At 48.9% G+C, this 27679-nt stretch overlaps 2 protein-coding genes across 2 annotated transcripts in view; both read right to left on the bottom strand.

Annotated features, from left to right (window-relative positions):
- The window catches only part of AFF4 (ALF transcription elongation factor 4), a 46537-nt gene extending 31404 nt beyond the window's left edge, over positions 1-15133 (bottom strand). Inside the window, exon 1 of the mRNA XM_021541265.3 lies at positions 15020-15133. The gene's annotated coding sequence lies outside the window, so the exon portion shown is untranslated. The remainder of the gene's footprint in view (positions 1-15019) is intronic.
- Positions 15134-17228: 2095 nt separating this feature from the next.
- On the bottom strand, positions 17229-27529 carry ZCCHC10 (zinc finger CCHC-type containing 10). The gene is made up of 4 exons (XM_021541254.3): positions 27470-27529; positions 24863-25024; positions 22064-22105; positions 17229-18894 (listed from the first exon to the last, which is right to left on the bottom strand). Exons 1-4 carry the CDS (start codon positions 27508-27510, stop codon positions 18618-18620), a joined length of 522 nt encoding a protein of 173 aa, XP_021396929.1. The 5' UTR covers positions 27511-27529; the 3' UTR covers positions 17229-18617.
- Between the last annotated feature and the right edge of the window lie 150 nt (positions 27530-27679).

The following is a 27679-nucleotide window of genomic DNA, read 5'->3' as shown; positions in this document are numbered from 1 at the left end:
TCCCAGAGGCTGCCCAAAGCAGACCAAACCCAGGGTGTAAGTTGAGATCTTTGATGCTTTCTAAAGCACCAGGTTTGTTTTATATCCCTGACTTGCAAACAAGGTACAAGCACTGGCATAACCCAACTCTGTGCTGATACCAAACACGTGAATACAATTTACATTTTACATGAAAAATCACTTTTTTCTCCAGTTCTCCTGTAACCTGCTGAACTCAAGTAACCACAGGTGGCCACCAGGGCTGAGAGAGGGACCTGTGCACTGGAATGTGGCCAGCAAACTCCTGGGATCATTCTGGCATTGATGACAAACTTGTTTTAGAAGTCTGAGGCTTGAAAAGCTCATTCGTGAGACTGCAGCCCAATTTGTCACATATGTAGGATTTCAACACAGATAAATATCAGATTTAATTATAGACACTGATCAGTTAAAGCCAACTGGAACAGTCTGAGTCCATGGCATTTAGTATTAAAGGCAAATTTTGAGGCAGGGAATAGGAATGCTCTGGCTCTGGGTGGTTCATTCCCCAATACACAAAGATCAGGAATTACATACAGCTATATATCCAGAATATTATAATCTTACCAAAGAATGTTACATCTCTGTTTTCCAAATAGAGGGTTAAATATTTACAAAGACATTCACTATTTTTTACAGAGATAAGCATAATCTTTTAAAATTGCATCAGCATTTCCTATAATTCTCAGAGCTGAAGAAAAACCAACATTTGTACCAACACTGTCACACAAAAGGAACACTACAACAAAGATTCACTTGAGATCTGAGTGGTGCAAACCCAGAGCTGATCTGGCTGTACCTGCCCAGGTCAATGTAAAATTAGTCATCAGAAAGACACCAGTTAATGACACTTTTAACCACTCCTCCCCAGCCTTTTGTAATAGAGTAAATGATAAACACCCTCATGGGGAGTCACCTTGACTGTATGGGGAATTAGTTTAGCTTTCTTTAACTCTTTTACATTTTTCATTAGAGCAAATAGCTTGACTGTGATACAAGTTTGACTTGTTGGTATCTAATCATCCAATCTCCACACAGAGCTATTTTAAGTGCCTTTAACATGTACAAGGCCATTAAAATCACACCAGCATGAAATGTGTAAATAGAGGAAGTTGGTGGGGCTTCCTTAGCTCTACTTCAGATAGCTTCCCACTCAAACCCACACCTTCCACAGCCACGAGCCTACAGAAGGGAAATGTTCCCATGCTCAGGAGAAGCAAGGAGAGGGATTTGAAAGGCAGATGACCAAGGCCAGCATCGCTGGCAATGAACTCCAGCAGGTAGGAGACTGCAGGAGCTCCGTTTTCAGACCACTGTTACTTGTAACAAACCTTTAATATCCACGAAGTGCACTGCTCCCACCACTCCTACCCCATCCTCTGGGAACAATAACAGCATCTATGCTCTTCCCTGCACAGGCCTGGAAGTGGAAGATGAAAAACTTCCCTTCTACCTGATGCTACCAAGATAACCCTGCTAAAATTCCCCTTTTCCCAGGTGGCCTGAACTAAAGTGTGAAGGAAGAGCAGAGCCAGGCTGAGAGAGCCAGAACAATGTCCCTGCAGCAAGGGCCAAAGTCATCTCAGTTTCCACATCTGGGAAAAGAGAAGTTCAAAAATTAAAAAAAAAAAAAAAAACAAAGCCAGAGAGCAGGCCTAAAGCACAGCAGAGTATTTCCATTTTTAGGAAGTTGAACTCTATATGGTCTGAGTCACTCCTGCAGTGTGTCCCACTGTACTTTGAACAGTCCCTGTGGCTGAGACTTCCCTGCACCACCAACCCTTCACATCTCATGCCTCTGCTCCAGCTCAACAGGAAGAGCTGAAAGCAAGCAGGAAATCCAGCAGGGAATTCACAGAAACTCCTGGCCCAGCCTTCCCCTGTGTGCACTCCTGGCTGCTCCAGGCACATCAACACCAGCATCACCGCATCCCCCAGACCAGACACAGCTTTCCTTTCTCCTTCCAACCTCTTCCTAAATCCCATCTGGTATTTCTGTTCATCCCTAATCCAACAAGGGCATGCCTTTGGTTTGAGAGATGATCATCTAGGGTGTGTAACCTGTGGTATGAGCTGGCAGTGCTGGTGCTGCCTTCTCCTCCTGCTCCCCACCTCCCACTCCCTCAGCTGTGGGCAGGGGGCACATCCCAGCTCTGGGGCTTTTGGAGCACAACTCCAGACTAAAGATAAACCCCAACCAGCACACCCACACTGCCTGAGTTTTCCTGGCAAAGCTGTTAAAAGAAAGAGAACCTTGGCCAAACCCTTCTCACCCCCCCGAACCACATCAAGCGCCCAAGTCCTCGCTCCAGCTCAGCACCAGCAGCATCTCTTCATCTTCCCAGACACTGTGAGGCAAAACCATCAAAGGCAGAGCTGGCCCAGGGACCCCTCCACAGGCAGCCCAACCAAAGGGATCTGACCCAGCACACCTCACCCAGCCACCAGGGCACCTTCCAAGCCTGCTCACAACACCTCCCCTTCCTGCAGGACACCCTCACTTCACTCGAGGCCTTCTTCAATCTCAACTGGATTTGTGAGCAGGAGGAATCAAACAGTTAATTGGCTAATTGGCTGCCGTGAAACCCCAATTTTGTTTGACAATTTTTGGCGAAGGATAGGAAGGATAAACAGGCCGAGAGGGAACGTGCAGGATCCCAGCGCCGTGTGGGGCACGCCCAGCTGTGGGGCACACCCAGCTCCCATGATTTCATCCTTTTTTCTCAAAAGGAAGGGAAAAAAGAGCTGGAGAGGCTGCCTATAACAAGGAATGATGTTTTCAGAAGGCATTTAAGAATACCTGAAGCTGCCTTAATGGTGCATCCAAAGATGCCTGATGATTATTTTAATTATTCTTTTTAGCACGGGCAAGGGGCAGCTCAGGAACAGGACACTTCTCCCAGCTTGTGCATCAAGTAGGGCATCACCACAAATCCTGCCCTGAAATCATGTGCATGAGCCTAAAATACTGCTCTGTCAGCTTTTAAGAAAATACACTCCCAGAGGAGCTGTTTAAAATGGGATATATTGAAAAATAATTGCCCTGCAACAACAAAATCAACAGAAAATCACCAACACGCAAAGAGGAACATGCCTCGGTGTCACCAAAAGCAACTTATAGAAGTGCACATAAAATCTTAACTTCCAGGTTCTATGTGATGAAGAAGAAAAACAGAAAAAAATACAGTATTTCCTACTAAAACAATACAGCTTTGCCCAAAAAAGCACAAACAGGATGATTCCTCAGGAGAAGTTTATAGGGTAACTGTGATGGTGCAAATACAGAAGCAGCAGAGTCACCTTCAGAGTTTTATAACTGAAATAAGGAACACAACTAAAAACAAGAGTTTACACAGCATACAAGTAGTTTTTGAATGTGTCCAGACAGAGGAAAAAAACTTCTCAAAAGCATGAAATTTTCTGTTTCTGTCCCTCACCCTCTGACACAAAGGCTCCATGCCAAGGGAGGGGGATTTGGTTTGGGATGGCTCCTGGTGCACTTGGGACCTGCTCTGCCAAAGGAAAGGCTGTGATACCACCAGTATCCCAAAATTCTATCCCAGGAACTGGGAATCACAGGGGGAGGCTGCACAGGGGAGCACAGGGAACCCTGAACTTTCATCTTGCTCAGCTATTTTGATGAGAATGAACTTTTCCACAGCTCCATCTCCCTCTTTCCAAGGTTTCATTAGAGCTCTTGGGAATACAATTCAAATACAATTGTACTGGTAACATGATACAAATATAAATCAGATTCACCACTAACTGAAACATAAATGTTTCTCATTCCTACAATACAAACACAAATGCTTCTGTCCCACCCTTCACATCAGGAGTTCCTACTGCACATTCAACAGGGAGAACATGAAGTGCCCCAAGAGCTGTCTGGGAACACCTTTGTACATACTGAGGGTGGGAGAGCTTTAAATGGAAATAATAAAAAAGTGAGTTGGCCTAGGTCTGGTTAATGTTTGACAAGAACTCCCAGGGAGGGCAGAGCCAGCAGTTTGCTGCAGGCACTTCTCCTTCCCACTCAGCTCTGGAGCACCCAGAAATCCCCACCAAGCACGATGTGCCTGGACTTGTGCTGCTCCCCAGACAAAGCAGCACAAATCCTTCACCACCGTTAGCTGAGAGAATTCCACAGCACCTTCTGGGGAGCACTGCCTTAATTCCAGCGTCTCAGACAAGTGATGGTGCAAGTAATTACATCCTGCTTTGGAGTTTTAGCTGTCAGAGTCCCCTTCATCCTTCAAATATCAGGTTACCTGAGGATCAGTCAGCATCTTCCACCTGAGAAGCCAACACACAGCGATGGTGGATAAAAGATTACAGTGATCATTTGTAACTCAACACTAACCACTGGAAAAGGACTTGGGGATCCTTTAGAAAGAGGCTCTGTAAGTGTAATATTTCATTTAACAAGTCCAGATGAGAACTGGGTGCATCATTCATCGCACATGAGATTCAGCACACAGAACCAAGGGAGAAATGGAGTTTGGGTTGGAAGAGATTTTAAAAATCCAGTTCCACATCCCCTGCCAAGGTAAGGTAAAAGTGAACCCCCAGCAACTGGATTTTAGAAGCCAAGTCCAGGAGGACATTTCTAAATTCAGCACTTGAAGTGCAGCCCATTTTAAACTATTTTTAAGTCCATTTTAAAATCATACTACTAAAACAGCTTAAAATTGTTTATGTCTGAGAATTTACAAGACTACTTTGATGTAATTCACTCAAGAGATCTTAAAAATGCACAACCACACATCTTAAATGTCTCATTTTTGTGCAGAAATACTGCCCAGGAGGGAAAATGTCTGGTCCCCCCTCCCTGATGAACACAGAAATGAATTCCCAACTCTTTTCCTTCACAGGGAGCAGAGCTGCTCAAAGGACATTGGTCCCTCCTTTCTGCCCTGTATCTTCAGGAGTGGGAGAGGAACAGGAAAGCCCAACAAGTGACAGCACAGAGCCCTGCTCCCTGCTCCTCCCTCCACGGCCAGGGAGCAGAGGGAGGGTCACTCCTCCTGCCACTGTCCCTCTCTCCCCAGGCTCCATCCTGGAGCACACCCCAGATCCCACAGTGCCAGCCCTGACTCAGAGGAGAGGAACCTCAGGGACTGACACCATGAGACCACAAAGCCACTAAAATTGTCCTTTTCTGCACCTAGCCCAAGGCCAGGTCAGGACTCCAGGTCAGAAAAGGCACAGGAGCCTCAATGAGCTCCTGCCACAAGAACCAGCCCAGCCAGGAGAGGGAAGTGAAGCTGCTGCTGCTCAGCAAAGCTGAATTTCAGCTTTGCCTTCCCAAGCCTCTGCACTTCTATTTGCTTCATCCTGCAATATCTACTCGGAGGAACAGGGGGCTTTCTTAACCAGGCAGTGAAACTCCTTATCCTGAGATGCCACAGCTGAAATGACTTCACCAGCAGCCCAGCAGTGCAGGCTGACCTCCAGCTCAGCCATCCACCTTTCCTTTCTCAGTTAAATCTCTCCCCAGCCAACTTCAGCCCAATTCCATCTCCCACCCAGCCAAGGACATCCTCCCCATCTTCTCCACTCTTCATCACTGGGAGAGTCTTTAATTCCCCCAGTGCAAAGATGGACCATCACAAATTCAGCATTTTTACGTGGAATCCTTTCGTGTCCACACAGGCTAACCAAAGCATATTCCAACACAGTTTCCCAACAAATTTCTGCCCTTTAATTGGGCAGAAACATAATAACCCAATTCCTGTGCCTACATGTTCATCTGCTTAAACTTTGAAGCCAAGACAATTGGCATTTAGATTTTATTAAGCAATAGTTATTCAGACATCTAACATTAATCTGGCTATTATCATTCTGACTTCCTCCCAATAATTTACTTTCACAGAAGACATCATTACATTTGAGTACTATGAACTCTGTGGCACTAGGATTAAGAAAGTATTCACTTGACAGGAATCCTCAGATAAATCTGCTCTGTGTAAGATTTGAAACAGCAGACAAGGTGAGGTGCCATCTAAACCAGCAGTGAAAAGGCAAAAGAGAAAATCACATTGGAGGTTCACATCCTTCTCCCATCTCAACTACAAAAAAAGAAAGGAGAGAAAAGTTTATCAGCCATTTTTACCCTGGTTTAACTGTCACTTCCTCCAGCCTCAGTGTAAGATCATGTCTGCACTGTCTCAAGACATTTATCTCAGACTCCCATGGTGACCAAGGTTCACCCACTGTGCTGCATCCCCCACTCCACTGAGCAGCAGGGTTTGAGATAATAATTCTGCAACGTGCTTGTGAGGGATGGAGGAAGAGCAGGAGGATGCTGGGGAGCAGGTCAGCACAGCAACCAGAATGAAAAACTTCACTGTTCAATGATTTAACTCTCCCCAGAACCATGGCAAACCACTTGGGGTGAGCCACAGAACAACTGAGAGACCCAGAGGGAAATCTGTGTCCAGGCTGGTCCCAGAACAACTGCAGGGGAAGCACCAAAACCACCAGGGTGGATCCATGCCAGCAGCAATATATTTTCTACATTATCATCAATTTAATATTATCAGTATCTTTTCAAAAGTGGTGCCTTGAACTCTCACAGAGCCAGTGCTCCCCACTGCAGCTGCAGCAGTTCTAGGATTGCTTTACAGATTTCACAAAATCCAAAATTCTGAGTACCAGAGAAGTGAGAACACAAGTTTTCCCTCCCAGTTTTCAGCCCTAACTCGTATTCAAAAGGTTCACCAAACTCAGCATCATTTCCTACTGGTCTAAAATCTACTGTCAGAACATGACACCTTTGAGATCTACACTGCCTGGTACCTTCAAACTTTCTTTTAAAATTTCCAACACGCTGAAGATGAGAGCACAGAGTAGTTAAAACTCTGGAAAAACCTAGGGAAGGGGGGCATTTAAGATTTGCAGGCAGAGCAAAAAAATTTGGAAGCGAGAGGAAGGGCCCAGAACTATCTACGGAGGGAAGCTGAAATGCAGCGGGAAAGCCACAGCTTTGATGTGCTGTGCTTCCAAACAAACACTGCTTAAAATCTGGAAAGTTTTCACTTTTCATCCTGCCTACTAAATGTCACCTGTATTTTATAATCCCCCTGAGCAGACTGAGAAAAACATTCACATTTCTGTCCCCACTGAGTCACAGGGCATTTAGTGAGGTATCTTTTACATCAGGAAAACAGTTAATAAATATTAATTTAGCTGTACAAACTCTCTTCATATAAATGACATCATATTTTCCCAAAATAATGATGTTTGGGTTTTTTCCCCCCAAAGTTCTTACAACTTTTTGTACTTTTCTGGATGTGGCCCTAAACCAAAAGACAATAAACTACAAAACATAGAATTCTGCCAACACATTTCACTTCCAGTCAGGGAGACTCGGTGAGTTTTGCCACCAGAAAGAGAAATTCAGCTTTTTGTGGCACAAAGTTAAAGACAAACATAAGAACCATTGCAAAGGCTGAATCAAAATTCAGTTGGGTTTCAAAACCCTTCATGCAAGAGGCCACTTCACACTGAGCTGGGTCAGAGCTGGAGCTTGGAAATGCCTCTGGAAGAGCCAAAACTGCCTCAAGTGCCACAGAAATTCCATGGTGGGAGCTGCTACAGCTCCCAGGCTGTGCTGGGCACATCAGCTGCAGCTCAACAGGCACCAGGCACTGATGGGCACCCCTAGCTGGGGCTTCAATTCATGCAATTCTAAGCACAAGTTCAAATTAATTTTTTTTAAGGTATGATTCACTATTTGTAGTGAGAGTCACACATAATATATATTTTTTTAATTGAATAATGGATTGAAATAAATTGCATAGCAAGGAATCAGACCATTAGAGCAGCTAATGAGATCCAAATCTCATAGTCTAAAATAGCAATGAAGATTAAACCACACCCATTTCTGACCAGCTTGAGCTTCAATCTGTCAGCAAACCATGACTGGATAGATTTGAGCATTCCTCTGAATAAATAAGAAAAAACAAACAAAAACATTTCTGAATGCCAATTCAGCATGGACCTTGCTTCACGTGGCCAGGAAATAATGCAACTTTTTCCACTTAAAAAAAAAGAGAAAGATGAAGAAAAAAAAACTGAAGAAAAAGCCCTAAGAAAGTAGGTTTTTAGGAGGTTATTAGTGATTAACAAATTTAGGTGAAGACTACTTGTTAAAACTCTCTCCTATTAAAACATATTTCTGGTAATTATTGGCTAAGAATGTCTCACAGTGCAAAGTCCTTACTTGTGTTTTTTGCTCATTAAATATAATTAGTGGAGCTCTTTCAGCACAAGCAATTGCTCCAGGAAAAACCTTTTCACCCTTTATCTCTTAAAGGCTGTTTTACACCAAACACCAGTTTCCACCATGGCAAATCAATGCTATAATGTGATGCTAATTTATCCTATCGTTATCAGAAGGCTAAATTAAATCTAAATTAATTAATTTTTAAATAAATTCATTAGCTAGAAATCCCAAACTTCACCAGGCAATTTAAATCAATATTCCATGTGGCCACAGTGCTTTTCACCCACAGCCAGGGGGATTCCAGCAGCTCCACACCAGCAAGAGTCAGAGGTGAACTGGAAGGTTAAATGGGAAAAGTCAAACAAACACAGCACCTCACTCCAAAATATAAAAACCTCCTCAAAACACACAAACAAACTCTCAGGAAGCTCTGCTCCATAGAGGACAACTCAGAACATAAAAAAAACCCAGCAAAAAGGGAAAATATCAGTACATCAATTCATTTAACCTCCTCTTGGCCAATCTTTGTGCTTCAAGGCCTCTTGAAGTTACAAAAATACAATAATATTAGGAGATCTTTGTAAAATCAAGCATTTTTCACTCAGCAATTTCCATTAGGTTCATTTTATTTAAGCCAAAGCAAAAGACAACTTGCTGAAGTTACAATATGCTCCTCCAAGTTCTTCAACCTGTCTCCCATATTCAGTTTTCTGAAATTCCCATCTTAATGTTTTCAAATCTGGATTTTGACCAAACAATTTAAAAATTATCTTTAAATAAGGAAATGCTTATGTTAATTGTAATGCAACACTGGAAAGTCACATTGGCAGATCTCTCAAATGATTTTTTTTTTCCAGAGAAACTGTGGTTATTCCTCTACCCGCGAAATGCACGACATCACACAAACCAAATTCCCATTTTGATGTCGCTTTTTTTGGTTTGCTGTTTCCCCTCCCTGTGGGAAAAACAGAATTATAGAATTGTTTAGGCTGGAAAAGCCTTCCAAGTTCCTCAAGTCCAAGCATTGCCACTGCCCCAAGTCAGAAAGTGCCACCTCCACATTTACAGCCACGCAGGGATGGGGACTCCAGCCCTGCCCTGGGCAGCCTGTGGGAGGCTGGACAGCCTTTTCCACGAGGGAATTTTCCCAAAATCCATCCTGAAGCTCCCCTGGCACAGCTTGAGGCTGTTTTCCTTTGAGATTTCCTGAGCCCTTTCCTCCTGCCGTGAGTTCCTCTGCAGCCCAGCCATACAAAGGGAACTGGGGACTCTGATCTCTTCATCCTCCTCGCTTTAATGATTTGTGCACATCAAAGCCTGATTAAAACCATTTAAGCACTTCCATCACTGCAATCTCTTTAACGTCTTTTGGAAATTAAATTAAATGCAGAAACAAAAAATCTCCATGTGAAATGCACAAAGCTGGACACTTATGGTCAGGTTTGAGCTTTCATAGTCATGTCAGCAGGAATGGGGAAATACAAGGGAGTACACCGTTTTTGAAGCCTAATTTATATAAAAATACAGCAGATAACCAATATAAATATCCAATACTCATTTAAAATCAGACCCCTTCAACAGGATCACACCAAGGAAAGTGAACATTAGGAATTTCAAAGGAAAATGAAGTGAAAAACCTAATTACTGTTCAATGGCGTGAAATTTCCACAGGAACCAATTGTTGAGGGAAATATCTACTCTGGAACAATTTACCTCTGTGAAATCTTAGAATCCCAGCTAGGGACAAGTGGAAACAGTTTCCTGTGTCTCAGGAGTTTAGCTTGTTACTGATCACAAACACTGTTTTCCCAGTGTCTGGTTCTGCAAATTAAACATCCTTTATTTTTCTTCTTAAACTGGAAAATGTCTGTCAATAAAGTGAAGTATGACCCAACTGCAGTGAGGCACCAAGGCCTGCCCCCACTTCCAGGAGATGACGAAGTGACACCAAAACCTGGCTGCCCTCTCAGCTTACCACCAAAGATTCCAGAGTTGGAAAAGCGCAGAGTTTTGGGATGTGCTTTGGTTTGGGACCTTTTCTGATATTCCCAACCCTCAGCCACCCCAGGAGCTGCAGGAGGAGCACAACCCTCCCAGGGCTCATTTTCTGCCCCTCCACGAGGAACCCACCAAGCTGAAAAGCTGAGGGAAGTCTCCAGCCTAAAGGACAAACAGCTTAAAGCTGCTCTTGGAAACTGCAAATAATGTGGGAACATCAATCCCTGAGAAACAACCACGCTGAAAAGAAGCACACCATTATCCTGCCTCTGGTCTCCTGCCTCTTCGTGTTCCCAGTGTAGCACTGGGAATACTCACAAACCACTGTGGGGCTGCAGGGGAGCACATCTACCCACAGGGAGAGGCATGGAATGATAAAACAGCCTCTCCTGGACAACGTGATCACTACAGGATTACACATTAGTAAAAGTGCACTCTATTTGCTTAATTATAAAACATGAATGCGGCACGTTGATAAAGTAATTTATCAATAAATGTTGTGACATGAATAAAAACTAAGATGAACTGTAAAAAAAAAAAAAAAGGCAGAAAAAAGGGGCTCTGAGCTGCCTCATGAGGTGCTGTTTTCCATAAAAAGATGAGCAGGAAGATTTCTCTTAATGAGCTGTTAACAGAAGAAAATTAGTTCAAGACTTCAGGGCAAGAACTTCCCTTATTCCAGGTTTGTACAGTATGGAGGATAAGGAGATTTTTCTTCCTGCTGGTACCTACTGGCAGTTCATAACCCAGGTCTTACATTCACCAGCAGGAATTAATGAACCAAGCAAGAACAAGAGACAAGACAACCCAAGGAGAACTCCAAGGGAGAAAAGACAGAGTGAGGGAAAAGGGGCTGTGAAACACAGAGCTGAAGAAAGCACCTCGGGAAGCAGTGAGAGTGTGAGAGCCTGGGGAGATGGCAGCCAGGCAGGAGACACGAGCCCAACGAGCTCCCAGCTCCGGGGAAGGCGGAATTTTGGCCGGCACGTCCGGGCTGGCCCAGCCCCAAGGAGCCGAGCTCTGAGCACAGGTCACCTCAGCACTGCTCCACGCTGAAGTGTTCATTCAGCCGGGCACCGAGTGCAAGCAGCTGGAAAGGAAATAAAGGTGGATTCCTGCAGGACAGAAGCAAGGGGAGAGCAGCACAGCTTCAGGACTGGCTGCACCTCGGTGGCAGGAAGGGGCAGGGGCTGAGCTGATTTCCCAAGCACGGGCAGCAGCCCTGTCATTTCACAAGCTGAACAGCATCTCATTACTCATTAGTGACTGCAGAGAAGGAACCATCCTGCCAGAGAAGAGTAACTGCCACACAAGTTCTTTCATCTTGAGTTTTGCAATTCTATGAACTTGATTGCTTATTTTCTTAGTTTAACACAGTTAGCAAGATATTTTACATACATCTAACCCTGCTCTAGCTAAATGTGATCTGTTGAAGTTTCTTGACTCGCTTCCAGACACTCCCTCTTCATCCTACAGCCTCTCCATCTCCCCACAGCTCGGGTGTTCTGTTCTCCCAGTTCTGAGAAGGTGACACCAACCTCATTTCGGTTTTGGTACATACTCTGACGTAGACACTGAAGGTGAAGGAGGACAGGGAGTCCTGGTGACCTCAAAGCCCCTCCAGTGCCACCCCTGCCATGGCAGGGACACCTCCCACTGTCCCAGGCTGCTCCAAGCCCTGTCCAGCCTGGTTTTGGGCACTGCCAGGGATCCAGGGGCAGCTGGAGCTGCTCTGGGCACCCTGTGCCAGGGCCTGCCCACCCTGCCAGGGAAGGATTCCTTCTGTGGATTGAATTTAAACTGAAGTTAATCTCAAATTTAGTTATTTCTGAGCCTGTGCTGAAGATAACTGTGACAGAGTAGCGAGAGAAAGGAAATAGGCCTGTAGAACAAACCACAGGTGAGTAACAAACTGAAATTATGTGGCCAAGAACAATTATTGCTACAGAAAAGAAACCTTGGTCACCAAAAACTCCAGACTATTCCTAAGGCCTCACACAGGGGGACTCCAAACACGACACTGCAACTCCTACTCCTCCCAGCCCAGCACACACATCGCTGTGGCCTCCTGGAAGCTGCTCAAGGTCTCTCCACGTGCCCAAATCTGCCCATGGCAGAGGTGCTGCTTTCCTGGCTCAGCTCTCCAGACTCAACTCTCAGTATTTCCGCCCTCAACGCTGCGAATTTCTGATGATCTGGAGCAAAGAGTAAGAGCAGTGATGATGACAGAACTCCCAAACCGAGAGGATGAGCAGGAACGGGGGGGAGGGAGGCATCGGAACAGTCACAGGGCAGCTTTGTCACCTGTCCTAAGCACTGGAAATGCAGTGAGGGACACGATGACAGCAGTTCCAGCATCACCTGGTCACAGTCCCTGGTGCCAGGCAGAAGATGCCAAGGGCTGCTGGCTCAGTCACGTATGTCCTTAGTCACATCCGACACAGGAGCACCCACGCTGGAAAACACCGGGGCAGCACACACCCACCGGCAGCCACGGGAGCAGCTGGTGGCAAATGCCACCCTGTCACGGGCCAGCTGCAACCTCAGGACAGATTTCTGCTGCAGCTCTTTATCTACAAGGCCCCCAGGAAGCAAAGTCCATGGTTTGTGCAGACAGAAGTGAGGCATCTTCTCATTAAAGAACTGGGTCGTAACCCTGCAAAAGCATCTGCACATTCCAGCTTCCTAAAAAAACCATCCTAGAAATCCAAGCCATATTTCACTGGGGTTTTATCGTGGTTTATCAAGTCCAGGTCACTAGAACTGGCAAGAATGCAAAGTACATAAATATGAATTATTTTTCTGGGTTGCTGTGTGGCTTCTCACACAAAAACTGACCCCAGGGGCTCAGTCTCACTCGCTCAATGTTTGAGGCAAGGAGAAAAGTCATAAAACAAGAAACGCAGAGGTGTTTAGAGGAAATATCAGGGACCTGAGACAGCTTTTGAGATCGGAGTTGAAATCCACTCTTTTCCTTCACTGCTGTTAAACTGCACTGGAATCCTGGGGGTACTTTTGTGTGCCACAATATAAAAAAGATAAAAAGCTGATAGCATCCAAAGAAGGGACAGGGAGATGGGGAAGGGTATGGAAGGACCACGAAGGAACTGCTGAGGGCACTGGGATTGTTCTGCTGGAGAAGAGGAGCCTGAAGTCAGAGTTCATTGAGGGCTGCAGCTCCAATCTCTGCTCTGGGACAGGGACAGGAGCCAGGGAAGGGCTGGAGCTGGGCCAGGGCAGCTCAGGGTGGATTTTGGGAAAGGTTCTTGCCCAGAGGGTGCTGGCACTGCCCAGGCTCCCCAAGGAATGAATGGGACACTGCTCCCAGGGAAGCCCAGAGTGGGATTTTGGGGCTGAGCTGGGCTAGATGATCCCTTCCAGCTCAGAATATTCCAGGATTGTCTCAGTCCTGAACACAGGAGAGTCTGCTCTCACACAGAGCTGCAAACACACTGTGCAGGAGGCAGCAAGTGCCAAAAATCGACTTTGAGACACTAATAAATCCAAGATATTAATAATGCCAAAAGAGAAATTTTCCCTTTTGCTCCTGACTTGCCCCAGTTCAGCCACTGAGTAACTCCAGGATGACACAGGGACTGTCCCACACCTCCAGGCCGGGAGTTTAATCACATTTTCCTCACTGGAGGAGCCATGAAGCACCAATCAGGTTCAGCACAAGCTCTCCTGCAAAGCACTTCACTAGACCCTGTTTTGCAATAACCCCCCAGGCTGCAAATCCCCATGTGCCAGGGACCTGAGAGAAGAATTCAGTACTTTTAAAGGAACGCCAGGAGCTAGAAACACACCTGAGAGATCAGCAGCTGGAAAGGAGCCCAGGTGACAAATAAACACTGAGAGCAGAGCACAACCAGCTCAGGGACACTGAGGCAGGGCCTGCTCAGTGCCACAGGGGCAGGGGGGCCTGGCTGCCACCGCTGGAAACACGGGGGTGTTTAAAAGCACTAATATTCCTGAGAAAACGATCAGACTAGGCTGTAGTAAGGGGAGAGATGAGCTGGGGGCACAGCAGGCCCCACACCCGCCCCTTTTCAGGCTCCTTTTCCATCGTGCAGCACCTGCCCGGGCTGTGAGTGAGGTTTGGGCACTCAGCTCTGCCCCAAAATTCACTGGAACGCTTGCTCGTGTCCAGAGGAGAGCCACAGGCACAGCGCTGAACGCAGCGATGCTGGGCTACACACCTCAACGCTTCCTCGCTTTGTTTCGGTCATCGGAAAAGGGAAAAAACGGGGAAAAGTCAGCGCGGAGCGCAGGAACGCTGAGCGACCGCTCTTCTCCGGAGCCCAGCGCCATCCCACCGGGAGGCGGCTTTACACAACAGCCCCCGCCGGCTCCGGTGTCCCGGCTTGTCCCGGCTCCGGTGTCCCGGCTTGTCCCGGCTCTGCCCCCCGAGCTCCGGCAGCCGCTGCCCAGGCCGCTCCCCCGAGCGGCACCGGCCGGGCCCGGAGCGGCCGCGGAGAGGGGAAGGAACAAAGCCCTGACGTCAATTACCGGAACGGGATTCAACCATCACCGGGGCGGGCCCGGCGGCCCCGAGCGCCGGTACCGGGAATGCCCCGGCCGCGCCTCCCGGGAGGGACCCCCGCCCTCCGCACGGCATCACCGCGGGCAAACCCGCGCTCCCCGGCGGGAGAAGCGCCCGCAGCGGCCGGGCCCGGCCCGGGCCCGCCGGTTCCGCCGCGGGGCCCGGCCGGGATGTCCCGGGGGCGCCCGGGGCGGCCCCGCTGCCGGCGGGAGGCCCGGCCCGGCCGCGCTCACCTGCGCTGGCCGCTCCGCTAGGCCCGGACCATCTCCCGGCTGCCGCCGCCGGCGAACGATGAGGCCCGAGGAGCCGCCGGCGAGTCACGGAGCGCCGGGGGGCGCGGGGCGGGCCCGGCCCGTGGGGGGGAAGGGAGGGGGGCGGCTCACAAGCGGGCGGCCGCTCCGTGGGGGTCCCGGCGGTCCATGGCGGGCCGGCGGCGGGCTGGCGGCTGGCAGGGCTGGCCGGGGCTGCGCTGGGCCCGGTCCCGGTGCCGATCCCGATCCCGGCCCGGTCCCGCCTGGCGCTTCCCGGCGGCCCCCGCGCGCCGCCGCCGCCCCGATCACGTGACGCGGGATGAGGGGGGGGGACCCCCACGTGACCCCGCCCCGGCGGAGCGCGCCCGCGCGCGCGCAGGGGGCGTGGCGAGGGCCCGGCCCCGCCTCCCCGCGCGCGGCGGCGGGAGAGTCACGTGGGGCGGCGCGCGGGGAGCGCCCCCGCGGCCGAGGCGCCCCCTGGCGGCGGCGGCTGGAATGGGAGGGACCGGGACAGCCCGGGACAGCCCGGGAGAGCTCGGGACAGCCCAGGACAGCCCGGGAGAGCTCGGGACAGCCCGGGAGAGCTCGGGACAGCCCGAGACAGCCCGGGAGAGCCCGGGACAGCCCGGGACAGCCCGAGACAGCCCGGGAGAGCTCGGGACAGCCCGGGACAGCCCGGGACAGCCCGAGACAGCCCGGGACAGGAGAAGCTCCGGGGTGACCCAACCGTGCCCTCCCAGTGCAGATGGAGAGGGGAGGATTCCAGGGCCCGGAGGCGCAGACCCGGGGAACGGCGGGATGCCGGGCAGGAATCGTTCCCGGCAGGGTGGGCAGGCCTGGCAGAGCCCACCCCGAGACCCCGCGGCTGCTCCAGCCCCGGCAGTGCCCAGGCCAGGCTGGACGGGGCTGGGAGCACCCGGGACAGTGGGAGTGTCCCTGCCACGGCACGGGTGAGCCACGGAATTAATTGGGATTTAAGGTCCATTTCAGGTCCATCCCAAGCCTGGTTCCCTGGGATTCTCCGCTGTTGTGGGGCCAAGGTTTGCAGCCCGGTGAACAAAGGAGGCTGTGCAGCCCCAGCTCCGACAGGAGCCATTGTCCCGGGGGCTGCTCAGGGCACCGTGGGACAAACAGAATCTCACAAGGCAAATCCATTGGCTGGGGAAGCTCCGGTTTTTGAAGAACTCCTCCCCAGGCAAACAAAGCAAAGCCTGAGGCACAGACTGAGCCGTGCCCTCCCACCGGGCACCCAGAGCGCAGCAGGTCGGGCTAATCCAGCCCTGCACGCAGCAGTGGGGCTCTGTCCCCCTGTCCTGCTCTCCCTCCCTTTCTCCTTGGCAGGTGAAGGCTTTTTTTCCCGAGGCTCTTTTCCTGCCAGGCTGCACCAGCTGCTCCCCCGAGGTGAGCAGTGGCAGCTTTGGAGAGGGAGGGATGGAACAGGGCAAACCCTGGAACCACTCCTTGTTAACAGGGTTTTGGAAAATCCCTGATCCGCCAGCAGAGCAGAACTGAGGCAGCGGCAGACGCAGGAGGGCAAGAACACCTAGAGACAAAGTAACCCGAAAAGGCAAGAAGGTTAAAAAAAAAAGCCAATACAAACATTGTATTTGAAACTAAACTTTTTTGTTCTTTTTTAAAACTCTGGATACAGAGGGACTTCTGACTGGAGAACTTCCTGAGGAGCAACCCTGCCCCTAGAAAATAACAACACCTAGAGACAAAGTAACCCGAAAAGACAAGAAGGTTAAAAAAAAAAAAAAGCCAATACATTATTGTATTTGAAACTAAACTTTTTTTTTTTTCTTTTAAACTTGGATACAGAGGGACTTCCGGCTGGAGAACTTCCTGGGGAGCAACCCTGCCCCTAGAAAATAACAACACATAGAGACAAAGTAACCAGAAAAGGCAAGAAGGTTAAAAACAAAATCAAAAAACCAATACAAACATTGTATTTGAAACTAAACTTTTTTTTTGTTTCTTTTTTTAAAACTCTGGATACAGAGGGACCTCTGGCTGGAGAACTTCCTGGGGAGCAACTCTGCCCCTCTGCGAGGGAATGCCAGGGCAGCTCCAGCTGAAACCTGCACACAAACACCACAAATATTTTAGATATTTGCAGTAAGCCTCAACTTGGCAACTAGTGTTTAATAATTTTTCCACTTTCCCATTAAATGGCACATTCACTCCACAAGACTTGAACACCTTTCTGGTAGTTTTATTTACAGCCTGCAGCATGGTCTGTAAAACACAGGAGTGGTCACAAAACAGACACACAACATGGGTATTTTCAAGCATTTAAATAAATACAGTTTATTCCAAAGTAAGTCTACACACTACTCTTTTCATAAAAATATAAAAAATAGTTTAGTTACTGTATTTAACCTAAACCAAGATAACTTGAGAATTCTTCCACAAGTGATGCCCCCTCCCCAAAAGGGCACTCCAACAGTTAGAAATTCAGCATCACCAAATAAAATACTAACAGCAACTGCTTCAATCCACCAGAAAACCAAATAATTCCCACTCTGCATCCAGCAATCCCTGTTCTGCAGCATGCTGGGATCTGCTTTTGTTGGGTTTGTGGGGTTTGCACTCACTTGGCAATCCTGCATTTCACACATTCCTTGGGAAATGCTTTCCTCTGAGACCTTTACTTCAAGGAGTCTCTTCTTTACTGAGCATCCAGTGGAGACAGTGCCCAGTTCTGTTTGTTATTTTTTCTCTGCTTTTGCTGACCCTATTAGGGATGGGAATATTCTGATGGAGTTCTGCAGAACACCCACTCCAGCCCTTGTCTCGCTGGGGTACACTGAATTTACAAAAAAAAAGGCACAAAGATGAAACTCCTAAAGCAGCAGCAGCCCCGGTTCACTGAGCTGCTGCTCTCCAACACCAACCCTGTGTCTCAGCAAACACCTCCAACAAGCAGCCAAGGACAGGGGGAGGGAAGAGCCCTGTGGGCAGGACAACACGACACTGCTCAGGGACAAATCAACACAGCTCAGCTGGCTGCTGCAGTTAAGACTCGAGCTGGAAGCATCAGGAGAAGCCACTGGAACACAAGCTCAGCATCACAGAACCCGTCTGTCACAGCCAGATGGGAGGCTCTGCGTGGGACACGTTGTGCATTCAGGTTCAACAATGCCAGAGCTCCACAGCAGCACTGAAAAACTTCTGCTTTTAACAGTTTAGAGGATTTTTCTCAATGGAAGTGAAACTGTCATTAACAGAGGAACAGCACATGATGCACAGCATAATCTACAACAAAAAGCTTTTGCTTTCCAGCATGTAAACATCCAGGTTACTGGACTTTAGCTCATATAAACAAATCTGATGATAGATTTTTTTTTTTTTTCAGGAACTAAAAAAGTATAATCTTCCATAAAAGGATAAACCACAAAAATACTCTCTCAGTAAGTCTCACGTGCCATTTAATACCTTCCATGTCCTATGAACAACTATGCAGAACACTTAGAAATGTGAGCAGTAGAAAAGCTGAAATGGAGCATTTGGCAGCCGTGTGCTCCAGCCCCTGGCAGGGCAGTGTCCCTTGCTCCACACCAGTCCTGCACCTCCCCAGCTATTTCTTCTTCTTCTTCTTCGGGGGCTCGTCCTCAGAGCTGCTGTCTGTGCTGCTGCTGCTGCTGCTGCTGCTGGAGGAGCTGGAATCCGACTCGAAGTCAGAGGAGGAGCTGCTGGAGGAGGGGGAGGAGGAGGAGGAGCTGCTGTCCTCACTGTCACTGTCTGAGGAGGAGGACGAGGAGGAGGAGGAGGTAGAGGAGTCCTCGCTGTCAGAGGAGGAGTCGCTGGCTGAGCTGTCACTGCTGCTGCTGCTGGAGCTGGTCACACTCTTGGACCTGAGAGAGAACAAAGAGCTGAGCACAGCCCTGCCAGAGCCCAACACCCTCAGAGCTCCCTCTGCTCTGTCACCATCATCCAAAGATCAATTATCTGCCTTGAAAATTCCCACACCTCATCAGCAAAATTTCCAGGCCTCACCACCTAAGATGAATCCCTGTGCCCTCCCTCCCTTCTCCCCTCCTGGATGAGTGGATTTTGGCCGTTTGAGCCATGGCAGAGTGGCCCCAGGACACGCCAGAACCCAGCAGGACAGCAGGGAGGGAAAGCTGGCCAGGATCTCCTTCCTCGCCCTGAGCAGGGGCTTGGCTGGCCTGGCTGCCCTCAACTCGCCAGGCTCAGCCCCTGCCTCACCTCTGCAGCAGGGAAATTCTGCCACTGCAACAGCCAGGGGAGGTTTCAGCAGTGATTTCACCAAGGTCAGAGCTGTTCCCAGTAAAAAACTGTTCTTAGATTACTCCTGGCAAAAGAACCCAAAGTACCTGTCACTACAGGATGTTTTCCAGGTGGAGAAGGGTGGAAGCAATCCAAGATTAAGACAGAATGATGAACACAGCAGAGAGGATTTCTGTATGCTCTGCATTAGTTTTTCATGTTCAGCCCTTCCTGGGGCCACTGTTCTCAAGATCAATGTCTCTGATTTAGGGGGGTGATACAAATTCTAAGAAAGTACAATTCAATTCTCTCAGAGGTCTTTCCCTGAAGTACAAGACACTGATTCACCTCCCTTCCCACCAAAGTCAATCAAAGAGCATCCAAAAATGTAAATTATGATAATGCAGACTCTTGTTCCCATTAGAAAATTAATGCAGTATTTTTTATCAGAGGGTTTGGTTCAATGTAACAGCTCAGGAAGTGCCTGTGTTAAGGTTATTGAAGAGTGTGAGGTTTTTTCATCATATCAGCCCTGTTAGCTGACAAACGTGGGTGTGGATTCAGCCACAAAGCACTGAAGTTTTTACAATACATCTGTAATCTGCTGTCTCCATGTGCAGACACAACAACTGTTCATTACTGATAAATCCATAAGGGCTGCTTAAACACTGACTTTTCTGGAGAAAAAAACAGCACTAAGATGAGGAAAATAAAAAATATGGGAGTAGTAGTTTCAGTCTGAGCAGTTCCATGAGATGGGCAGGAATGAGAGGATCCCCTGAGTAACTCTGAACTTGCTTTTCCTGATCACCTTTCACAGAATGCATAGCAGCAATCCATGGACATCCAGTGTTTAGGTTTATTCCAAAACTCACTCCCAGAAACATCAGGATACTACATTAAAGCAGCCTTTCCCAGAGGGAACAGGCAGGAGCTTGTTCTCAGGGAAGGCAACACGTGGCTGCTGGCACTGACAGCAGGAGGATGGAGATGGGACAGGTAAAACTCAAAATACAATTTAGGAGTGGGACAATAAACAGCCTGGAGGCTGCTAATCTAAGATTGTGGGGCTTATCACACCTCTGGGAAAGCACAGAATTTTTAAAGTAGGTATCATTCATCCTCCTCAGGACACGTTTCCAAGAGTTCATCTCTGGTTCTGTGCCCCTGTGTGGGCCAAGTGCTGTTGGAGCCCAGGCTGGCACGCCCAGGCTGGCACCCTGCTCTGCTCTGATACCCAACCCACAACTGTGGGCACAGCCACAGCTGGGACCTGAGGAGGGCAGGGAAGGGGGCAGGGAAAGGGGCAGGGAATTCAGGCATTCCAGGTGGGACACTGAAGCCAAGCAGCACCTGGAATTGGCTCTGTCACTGAGGTCACAGGGCTCTGCAGCAGCTGCTCTACCTCAGCCTGTTTTTCTGGTTGGGCCTGAGCTCCATTATTAGTGTTTATATCAAAACAAACACACTTTCTGGAAAAGGTTCCTGCTCCTCCTGCCAGAACCCAAACTTTTACAGCTTTATTTTAAATCTGGAACTTATAAATATGCCGGATTCTCCACATTTCATTCTTCCCATGTTGTAATAAAAATCTAAATAGCAAACTGACGGGAAAGGAATTTATATTGATGGATTGTTCTGGGCTTGCATAGAAGAAGGAGAATAACTCTAATTTACAAGAGTTTTACAACTTCATGGAAAAAGTGTCCAAACCACCCCCTCCCCATGAACCCTTTTGCTCTGTCCATTTTTGCACTGGTTTGGAGCTCAAATACTCTGTAAATAATTATGCCAGCAAAGGCTGCAGGGTCAGAGGAAGCTGAGGCAGGAAGAGGCCTGAGCTGCCCAGCTCAAAACCAGTTAATTCATGATCTCACCAGCCCAGCAATAAATTGGCACTTCTGGGAAAGCAGCCTTTGCTAGAACACACTGAGACAGCCCATTCCAATAAAGCACATTCCGCCGAGCAGCCTGGGATAAAAACACTTTAAATATCTGCTCTGCCTTATTTACTGCCTGCCACACACAGCAAAGGCCTGGCCTTTAAACACCTCCTGAAAACTGGGTTAGATCAAACTGAGGGACACACAAGTGACACTAAAGGGGAAGAGATACTGGGCTGTTACTGCACAAACATTCCCTGGTGTAAAACCCCCATTCCAGGAGTGTTACAGCCACAGTTCTGGCTGTTCCTCCTTTCCATCTGCTAAGAAAGCAAATTCCCAAGTAAACATTAATGCAAGGTAAAGTACAAACAATGTCAAAAGAGTTCCTGGCTCCAAACAGAGCCAGGAGAGGGCCAGGGTCATTTTCTGGCTTTTGCTTTAGTTTGACATCAGGGGGGTTTGTTTGGTTTTGGGGTTGGGTTTTTTAAGATGTTTTATTTAATCCTTTAGACAAAACTTGAGAGAGAGAGAGAATTGGCAAAGGGAATGAAGAGAGTAGAAGACAGAGCAGGATGGGCAGGTGGAGCAATGAGAGACCAGAAACCCCTGTGCCAGTCTTGTTTCAGAGACTCCTGATGGACTCTGAGGCAGAAATGGGAAGACTTTTATTCCTACAGCAAGATCATGCAGGGGGAGGAAAATCAGCAGGGAGAAAAAGAGAATAAAACTTTGAGAGATTTTGGACAGGGAGGAGTAGAAATTCTCCAGATGCCTGTCAGACAAAAGCTGTAACAGCCTCAAAGCAGTAAAACCAAAACTTCTGTACAAAGCTACTTTTGCCACCCCCCCTTCCAAAGTCGTGCTGGAACAGCCAGTGCAGGACCTGTCCCCACCAGTCCCCACATACCTTTTCTTCTTGGTTTTCTTTTCTGCAGCACTTTCTCCAGCACTAATTAAGGGGGAAAAAATAATGGCTTTGATTAATGCAACAGGAAAATTAAATAAATAGCAGCAGACTGAGGCTAAGTTTAATATTCAAAGGGCACTGGGCAGCTCAGTCCTGTGCAAAGCTGAGAAAACCCATCTATGAGCCAGGGGAGGAAAACCCAGCAATTCACCTCTAATTTTCTGTGCTATTTATGCTCTGCTCTCCCCTTTGTCTCATTTTGTATGGACAGCAGCAGCTGGAATGTGAAAAGCACAGGAGGAAAGGATACAAATAAGTTGTGTGAAACTATATTTAGCAATAAGTGAATTGATTGAAAACAAGGGTAAAAGCTTGACTTAGCCTGTAGCTTTCACATTTCTTTCAAGTGCCAATAGAAACAGAAAAGTCCATTTATATTGATGCTTTCCAGCTGTGTGTCTGTCAGATTCCCAAGTGTTCATCCCCTCACACAGTTTTAGTGGTGCCACAGAGGAAGGTTCTTTGTGTGTCACCAGAAAAGTGAGATTTCTCCATGTTTTTATTTTCAGACACAAGGTATGACAACATTACCAGCACAAGAGTTCTCCACTCTCCCCTGTGGGCAAGGGGAAGTCACTGATATTCAGATTCCAACTTTCCCAACCATATTTACATTCCTAAGGCCTCAGACCCTCTGCAGGGAACCAGGGGGTTCCCAGGTAAGAGGAGTCCCTGTGAGAACAGAATTCAACCCCAAACCTTTGAGGGGACAGGACCTAGCTCAGGGAGTGCCTCCCTCCTATGTGTGAGATGTGGGTTACTCAAGACTTACTCCAGGAGCTCCTAGTCTCAGGCCAGACCTGCTCTGGACACTCCCTCCATAATCTGAGCCAAAACCCCAGCTCAGGGCTGGGCTCAGAGCTCCAGCATCTCCAGGAATGAGCATTCCCTCAGCTCCCTGCCCTGCTCTAGGCTCAATCAGAATTGTGGGGCCAGCACGAGGCAAGCACGGGGAGCCTGGAACAACTGGGAAAGGAGTTCATGCTGGAAAAGCCTGGATGAGTTTGTCAGAAGTAAATATTGACCTTTTTAGGCTGGGTTTGCCTGCTGGTTAATGATTCCTGTGTGGCAGACCTGTGGGAGACCCAACTTCTCCAAAAGCAAGGAGAACCTCCCAAAGCAAGTGACACAAAAAGCACAAGTGTGACCCAGGAAGTAGATTTTCCACAAAGAAAAAAGCTTCACCCTTGGAAGTGTAGCCCTGGCAGCTGAGGACCAGGATCCCTCCTGGCACAGCTGAGGAGCTGCTGATGACAGAACCCCAGGGAATGCAGCCCCATGGCCCAGATGAAGCACTGCTCCCACCTGGGGTTACTCAGGCTTCCTTTCACAAGAGGATTTTCCTCAGCACGTGCCTCTCACTGTTAGAGCCCCAAAGCTCCTTCTGTGCCAGACTGGCCAGTCCTGTAACTCCCACACAAAGTGATCCCACACTCAGATTCAAACCCAAGGACAGGACAAGGGATTTCATCCTCAATTCACCATCCTCCAGTGGTAACCTGCAGAATCCACCAGAAAAGGGGCAGAAAAGCAACAAGGAAATAATCTGAGCCTTAAACTCAAACTTAGCCTAAAAAACTTGACTCTCTGAAGAGGCTCGGCCTCCAAATGGAGCCAAGTGTCAGAGTCCAAGCACTGCTGATCTGTCTACAACACTGGGTGACTCCAATTGCATCCCAATTACTCTGTGGATCAGGAGTCATTTCCAAATCAATCACTTTACATCGCTCTCCTCCCAAGCTAAGGAGTCCCTGCTGCAGGCAAGGTTTCGGCTGTGACTCAGAGCTGCTGGGCAGGCTGAGGAGCCCTGCCTGCCTGAGCTCCCTGTGCCACCTGCAGGAGCAGAGCTGGGAATGCTGTCCCCACCTCCCATCCGGCCGGGGATGAGGGACTGAGCCAAAGCCTCAGGAATTCCAGGTGCAAGGAGTGGCACTGGGAGTGACCCTGTCCCCCTGCAGCTCCCAAAACAAAACTGGAGTGGCAGCAAGGACCCTGACACATGGAATTGCATGGAGAACTGAGGCGCTGCATTAGTTTTGCTTGTTAAAACAATTATTAACCTGGGGGGAAGCATCAAAGTACTCCCAGGGCAAAGGGGAAAGGAAATCAGGTGCCACAGGCAGAGCTCTGTTTAGGTTTCTCTGCTCCTTCCACCTTCTGGGCTGTCACAAGAGGAAATAATTGTGCAATTCAGTGAGCTGTTTTCACTTTATGCTTGAGTTGAAGCTGATAACCCAACTCTCACTCAGCTGCCTGAGCCCTGCAGCTCCCAGGGAGCAGCAGCAGCAGGGCTGGGCCAGGTTTAGCTGCAGCTCTGAGCTGCACATCTGGACACGGGGCAAGAATTGCTGCCTTGCTAGAAATAAATCTGCAGCTTTCACTGCCTGGACAGCACAACTCAACAACAAACAACTCAAACAACCAAGGAATTCAGGAAACTGCTTCACAACCAAAAAGCCTCCAACTGATTTAACTTTGGCTCAGTGCATGGCTTTGGTTTCAGACAGGCCAAAACAGTTTTAAAGGTATTTCATATGAGCAGGTGTTGATGAAATTAAAATGCTGATTTTAATTCTCTGGGACCTGAGTGTACATATTTCACAAATCAGCACACAAATAAGCTCTAACATTAAATCAAGGACACATTCCACAGTCTCGAGGAAAAGATCACAGAAAATGGTCTCGGACAACATTTTTTATTTCAATCACAAACTAGACATTTCATCTTGCCAGTCTTACCTCTGCTGCAGCAGGAGTTGCTTTTCTTTCTCCTTAAGGATTTTGGCCAGCTGAGCTGTCCTTGAAGGCCTGTGCAGGTATTTTCTCTTCCCTTTACATTCATATGTCCAGTGGCCAAACTCTAAACACTTCTGACACCTCACATGCTGCTTGTTTGCCTCCCTAGAAAAATGCACAATTGCTTAAGTAACTCATTCCAGGTCTGTTCTACACAGTGAAAAAATACTTAAGTTTTTTATCAAGCAGATTTAATCAGGTTATGATTAAACCAAATTTCACAGGTGCTTCAGGTTTTCTTTTGAATCAGGACATGGGCAGTAACACCAAGCAGACACAGAATTCAGGCAGACAGATCTTCATTTATTAAAACAATCTCAGTGCCCAGTTTGCTGCTATCCAACAGCTGCAGGTGGTTCTGGCTTCAGAGAAACACTGAAATTCTGGCTTAGAACAAAGAGCAGCAGCTTCATTTCCAGTCCCAAGTCCCAAACTGCCCAACTCTCAGAGCCCAGGACTCTCTGAGAGGCTCCCAGGAAATCCAAATAAGCTCCAGCCAGGAGCTGGAAAAGCCTGGCACAAGGTTTATCTTTGGGACAGCCAGACTCCTGCTCAGTCTGTGCAGAGTGACTCCAGGCATTCCCTCCCTGGCTGTCCCACCCCCAAACACCTGCAGCAGAAGGGACATTTCACTCCACTCCAGTTCCCAAGGGCATTTTTAGCAGTCATGGAAGGGAAAACACTCCTGTGTTCATGCTGGAGCTCTTAAGCTGTTCTTCTGAAGCTCTGCAAAGTTGTTTTGCCTCCTCTCCCAGCTGCTCTCCTCCTTTACAAAGAAGGGAACTCACCCAGACCAGGAGCTGCCCAAGGTCACAGCCAAAATTAGTCCTGAGCTCAGGGCTGTGCCACTTCAGTTCCCTGCCACCTTCAGTTTTTGTTCCAAGCACCAAAACATGAATTTTTCAAGGCCAACCTATCTAAACTCCCTGCAATTGCAGCCTGGCTGATCTAGAAGCTTCATCTCATGTGTGAGATGAAGTGACAGAGCAGCAGGGAGCATTTTCCCTCTCCCAGCCAGGCTGTGAACTGCTCCTCCCTCAGCTTCAGCCACTACTCTCTGTGCCAGCTCCTGCAGGGAATCTGGTGCTGAACATTCATCCCTTTTTCAGTGCAGAGCATTTGGATTCATCCTCAGGCCTCAGAAATGCTCAGCTAAAGGAGCACAAAAATCTGACTGAACTGCCAGGCTGAGGAGCACAACGAACCTGGCCTTGGGCAGGACCCAGAACAGCTGGGAATGGGCAGGGCCCAGCAGCTCAGGGGGCTTTGCTTTGCTTTGCTTCAGCCTCAGCTCTCCCTCCTCCTCCTCAGCACAAACCCCAACCCTGCTTGTCCCTCAGCCCCTCCCCAAGCTGTGCCCACAGCACCAGCCCCAAACTGGGAGCTGCAGAACGCTCAGCCCCAGCTCCACGGACATCAAAGGGTGAGAGGTGAGGCACCGAAAAAGCCAAGCAAATCCACAGGGAACAGCAGCCCTGCTCAGCACTGCAGACCCACAAACAGCACAGCAGCACTAACGAGTCTGGCACTAATGAAGAGCACAGAACCGAGGGAAACTCTGAGCAGGGATCAGTGACCCCAGGGCTGGAGCAGAGAGCTCAGCACACACCCGGCAAGCATAAAGACATCAAAGCTAAACAAGGGTCCTCAACTCCAATAAAACAGCAACTCAAAAGAAAAAGTGTTCCAGGAGCACTTTGAACTCTCAAGTTACTTTCTGCTGGAAAACAGGAAAGAAATTATTCCTAAATCACAAAGAAATTGACCACATTCTGCACACTGTGATTGGGCAAAAAGCCCACAGCCCAAAAATTGAAACAAGAGAAATAAATTAATTTAATGGGAAAAAAAAAAAAAAACAAAAACAAAAAAAACCACACCCAAACCAACAAAGAGCTGAAAAACCAATGTCAGCACCCCACGGGAGCGGGATAGCAAAAAAATAATAGCAACGGGGACAGGATAGGGACAGAAAAAGCAAAAATGTAATTTCCTCATTCCAGGGCTCTGCAATCAGAGCCCCTCGGTGCTGAGGGTATTCACTCCTCGATTGCAACACCCCCGTGAGAGCAAGAGCCACTCGCTTGGCTTTTGGCCTTTTTGACAGCTGCGCGAATTCATGCTAACAACGTGAAGCTGAAGGTTCTTGTTTCGTGCTTGAAGGGCTGGGTGTGCGCTGAGGAGCGGGGAAATGTCCCCGGGCGCTGCTCCCGAGCACCGGTCCCGCTCCCAGCGCTGCCCACGGCAGCAGCCGGGCCAGAACTCCCTCAGCCCTGATCCTCCGCGCCTCTGCACCTCCGCACCTCGCTCCCGCGGGACGCCCGGAGCAGAAAGGCGCTCGATTCCAAGCCCCGGCCCTGCACGGCCACCCGAGGCCGCCCTCGTTCCGCCCCAGCCGCGTTTTGGAGCGGTTTCCCCTCAGTCGAGCTGCGGCCCCTCCCGGGACACAGCGGAGGCCGCGGAGCGGCGGGAAAAGGCCGGGCAGCGCGGCCGCAGCAGAGCCCGCCGCTCCGCACCCCCGCCCCGCGCTGTCCCCCCGGTCCCACTCACGCCTGTCTGCGCGCGATCAGCCGGTGCATGGGCGTCGCCATCTTAGCGCCCGCGCCGGAAGTGAGGCTGCGCCGGGGAACGGCGGGACGGGGGCGGCCGGGGCCACGGAGAGCCAGGCCTCCGGGGTCACAGAGAGCCAGTCCTCCAGGGCCACGGAGAGCCAGGCCTCCAGGGCCATAGAGAGCCAGGCCTCCGGGGTCATAGAGAGCC

Source organism: Lonchura striata, chromosome 15 (assembly GCF_046129695.1).
Source record: "Lonchura striata isolate bLonStr1 chromosome 15, bLonStr1.mat, whole genome shotgun sequence".
Classification (NCBI taxonomy): Eukaryota; Metazoa; Chordata; class Aves; order Passeriformes; family Estrildidae; genus Lonchura; species Lonchura striata.
The sequence above is the reverse complement of the archived record's forward strand: the minus strand, read 5'-3'. Positions and strand labels throughout refer to the sequence as shown.

Coding starts and splice junctions, on each gene's coding strand:
- ZCCHC10 (XM_021541254.3), bottom strand. CDS start 27,510: ATGGCGACGCCCATGCACCGGCTGATCGCGCGCAGACAGGC. Junction 25,025..27,469: donor CTGATCGCGCGCAGACAGGC/GTGAGTGGGACC, acceptor GCATTTTTCTAG/GGAGGCAAACAAGCAGCATG. Junction 22,106..24,862: donor CAACTCCTGCTGCAGCAGAG/GTAAGACTGGCA, acceptor CCCCTTAATTAG/TGCTGGAGAAAGTGCTGCAG.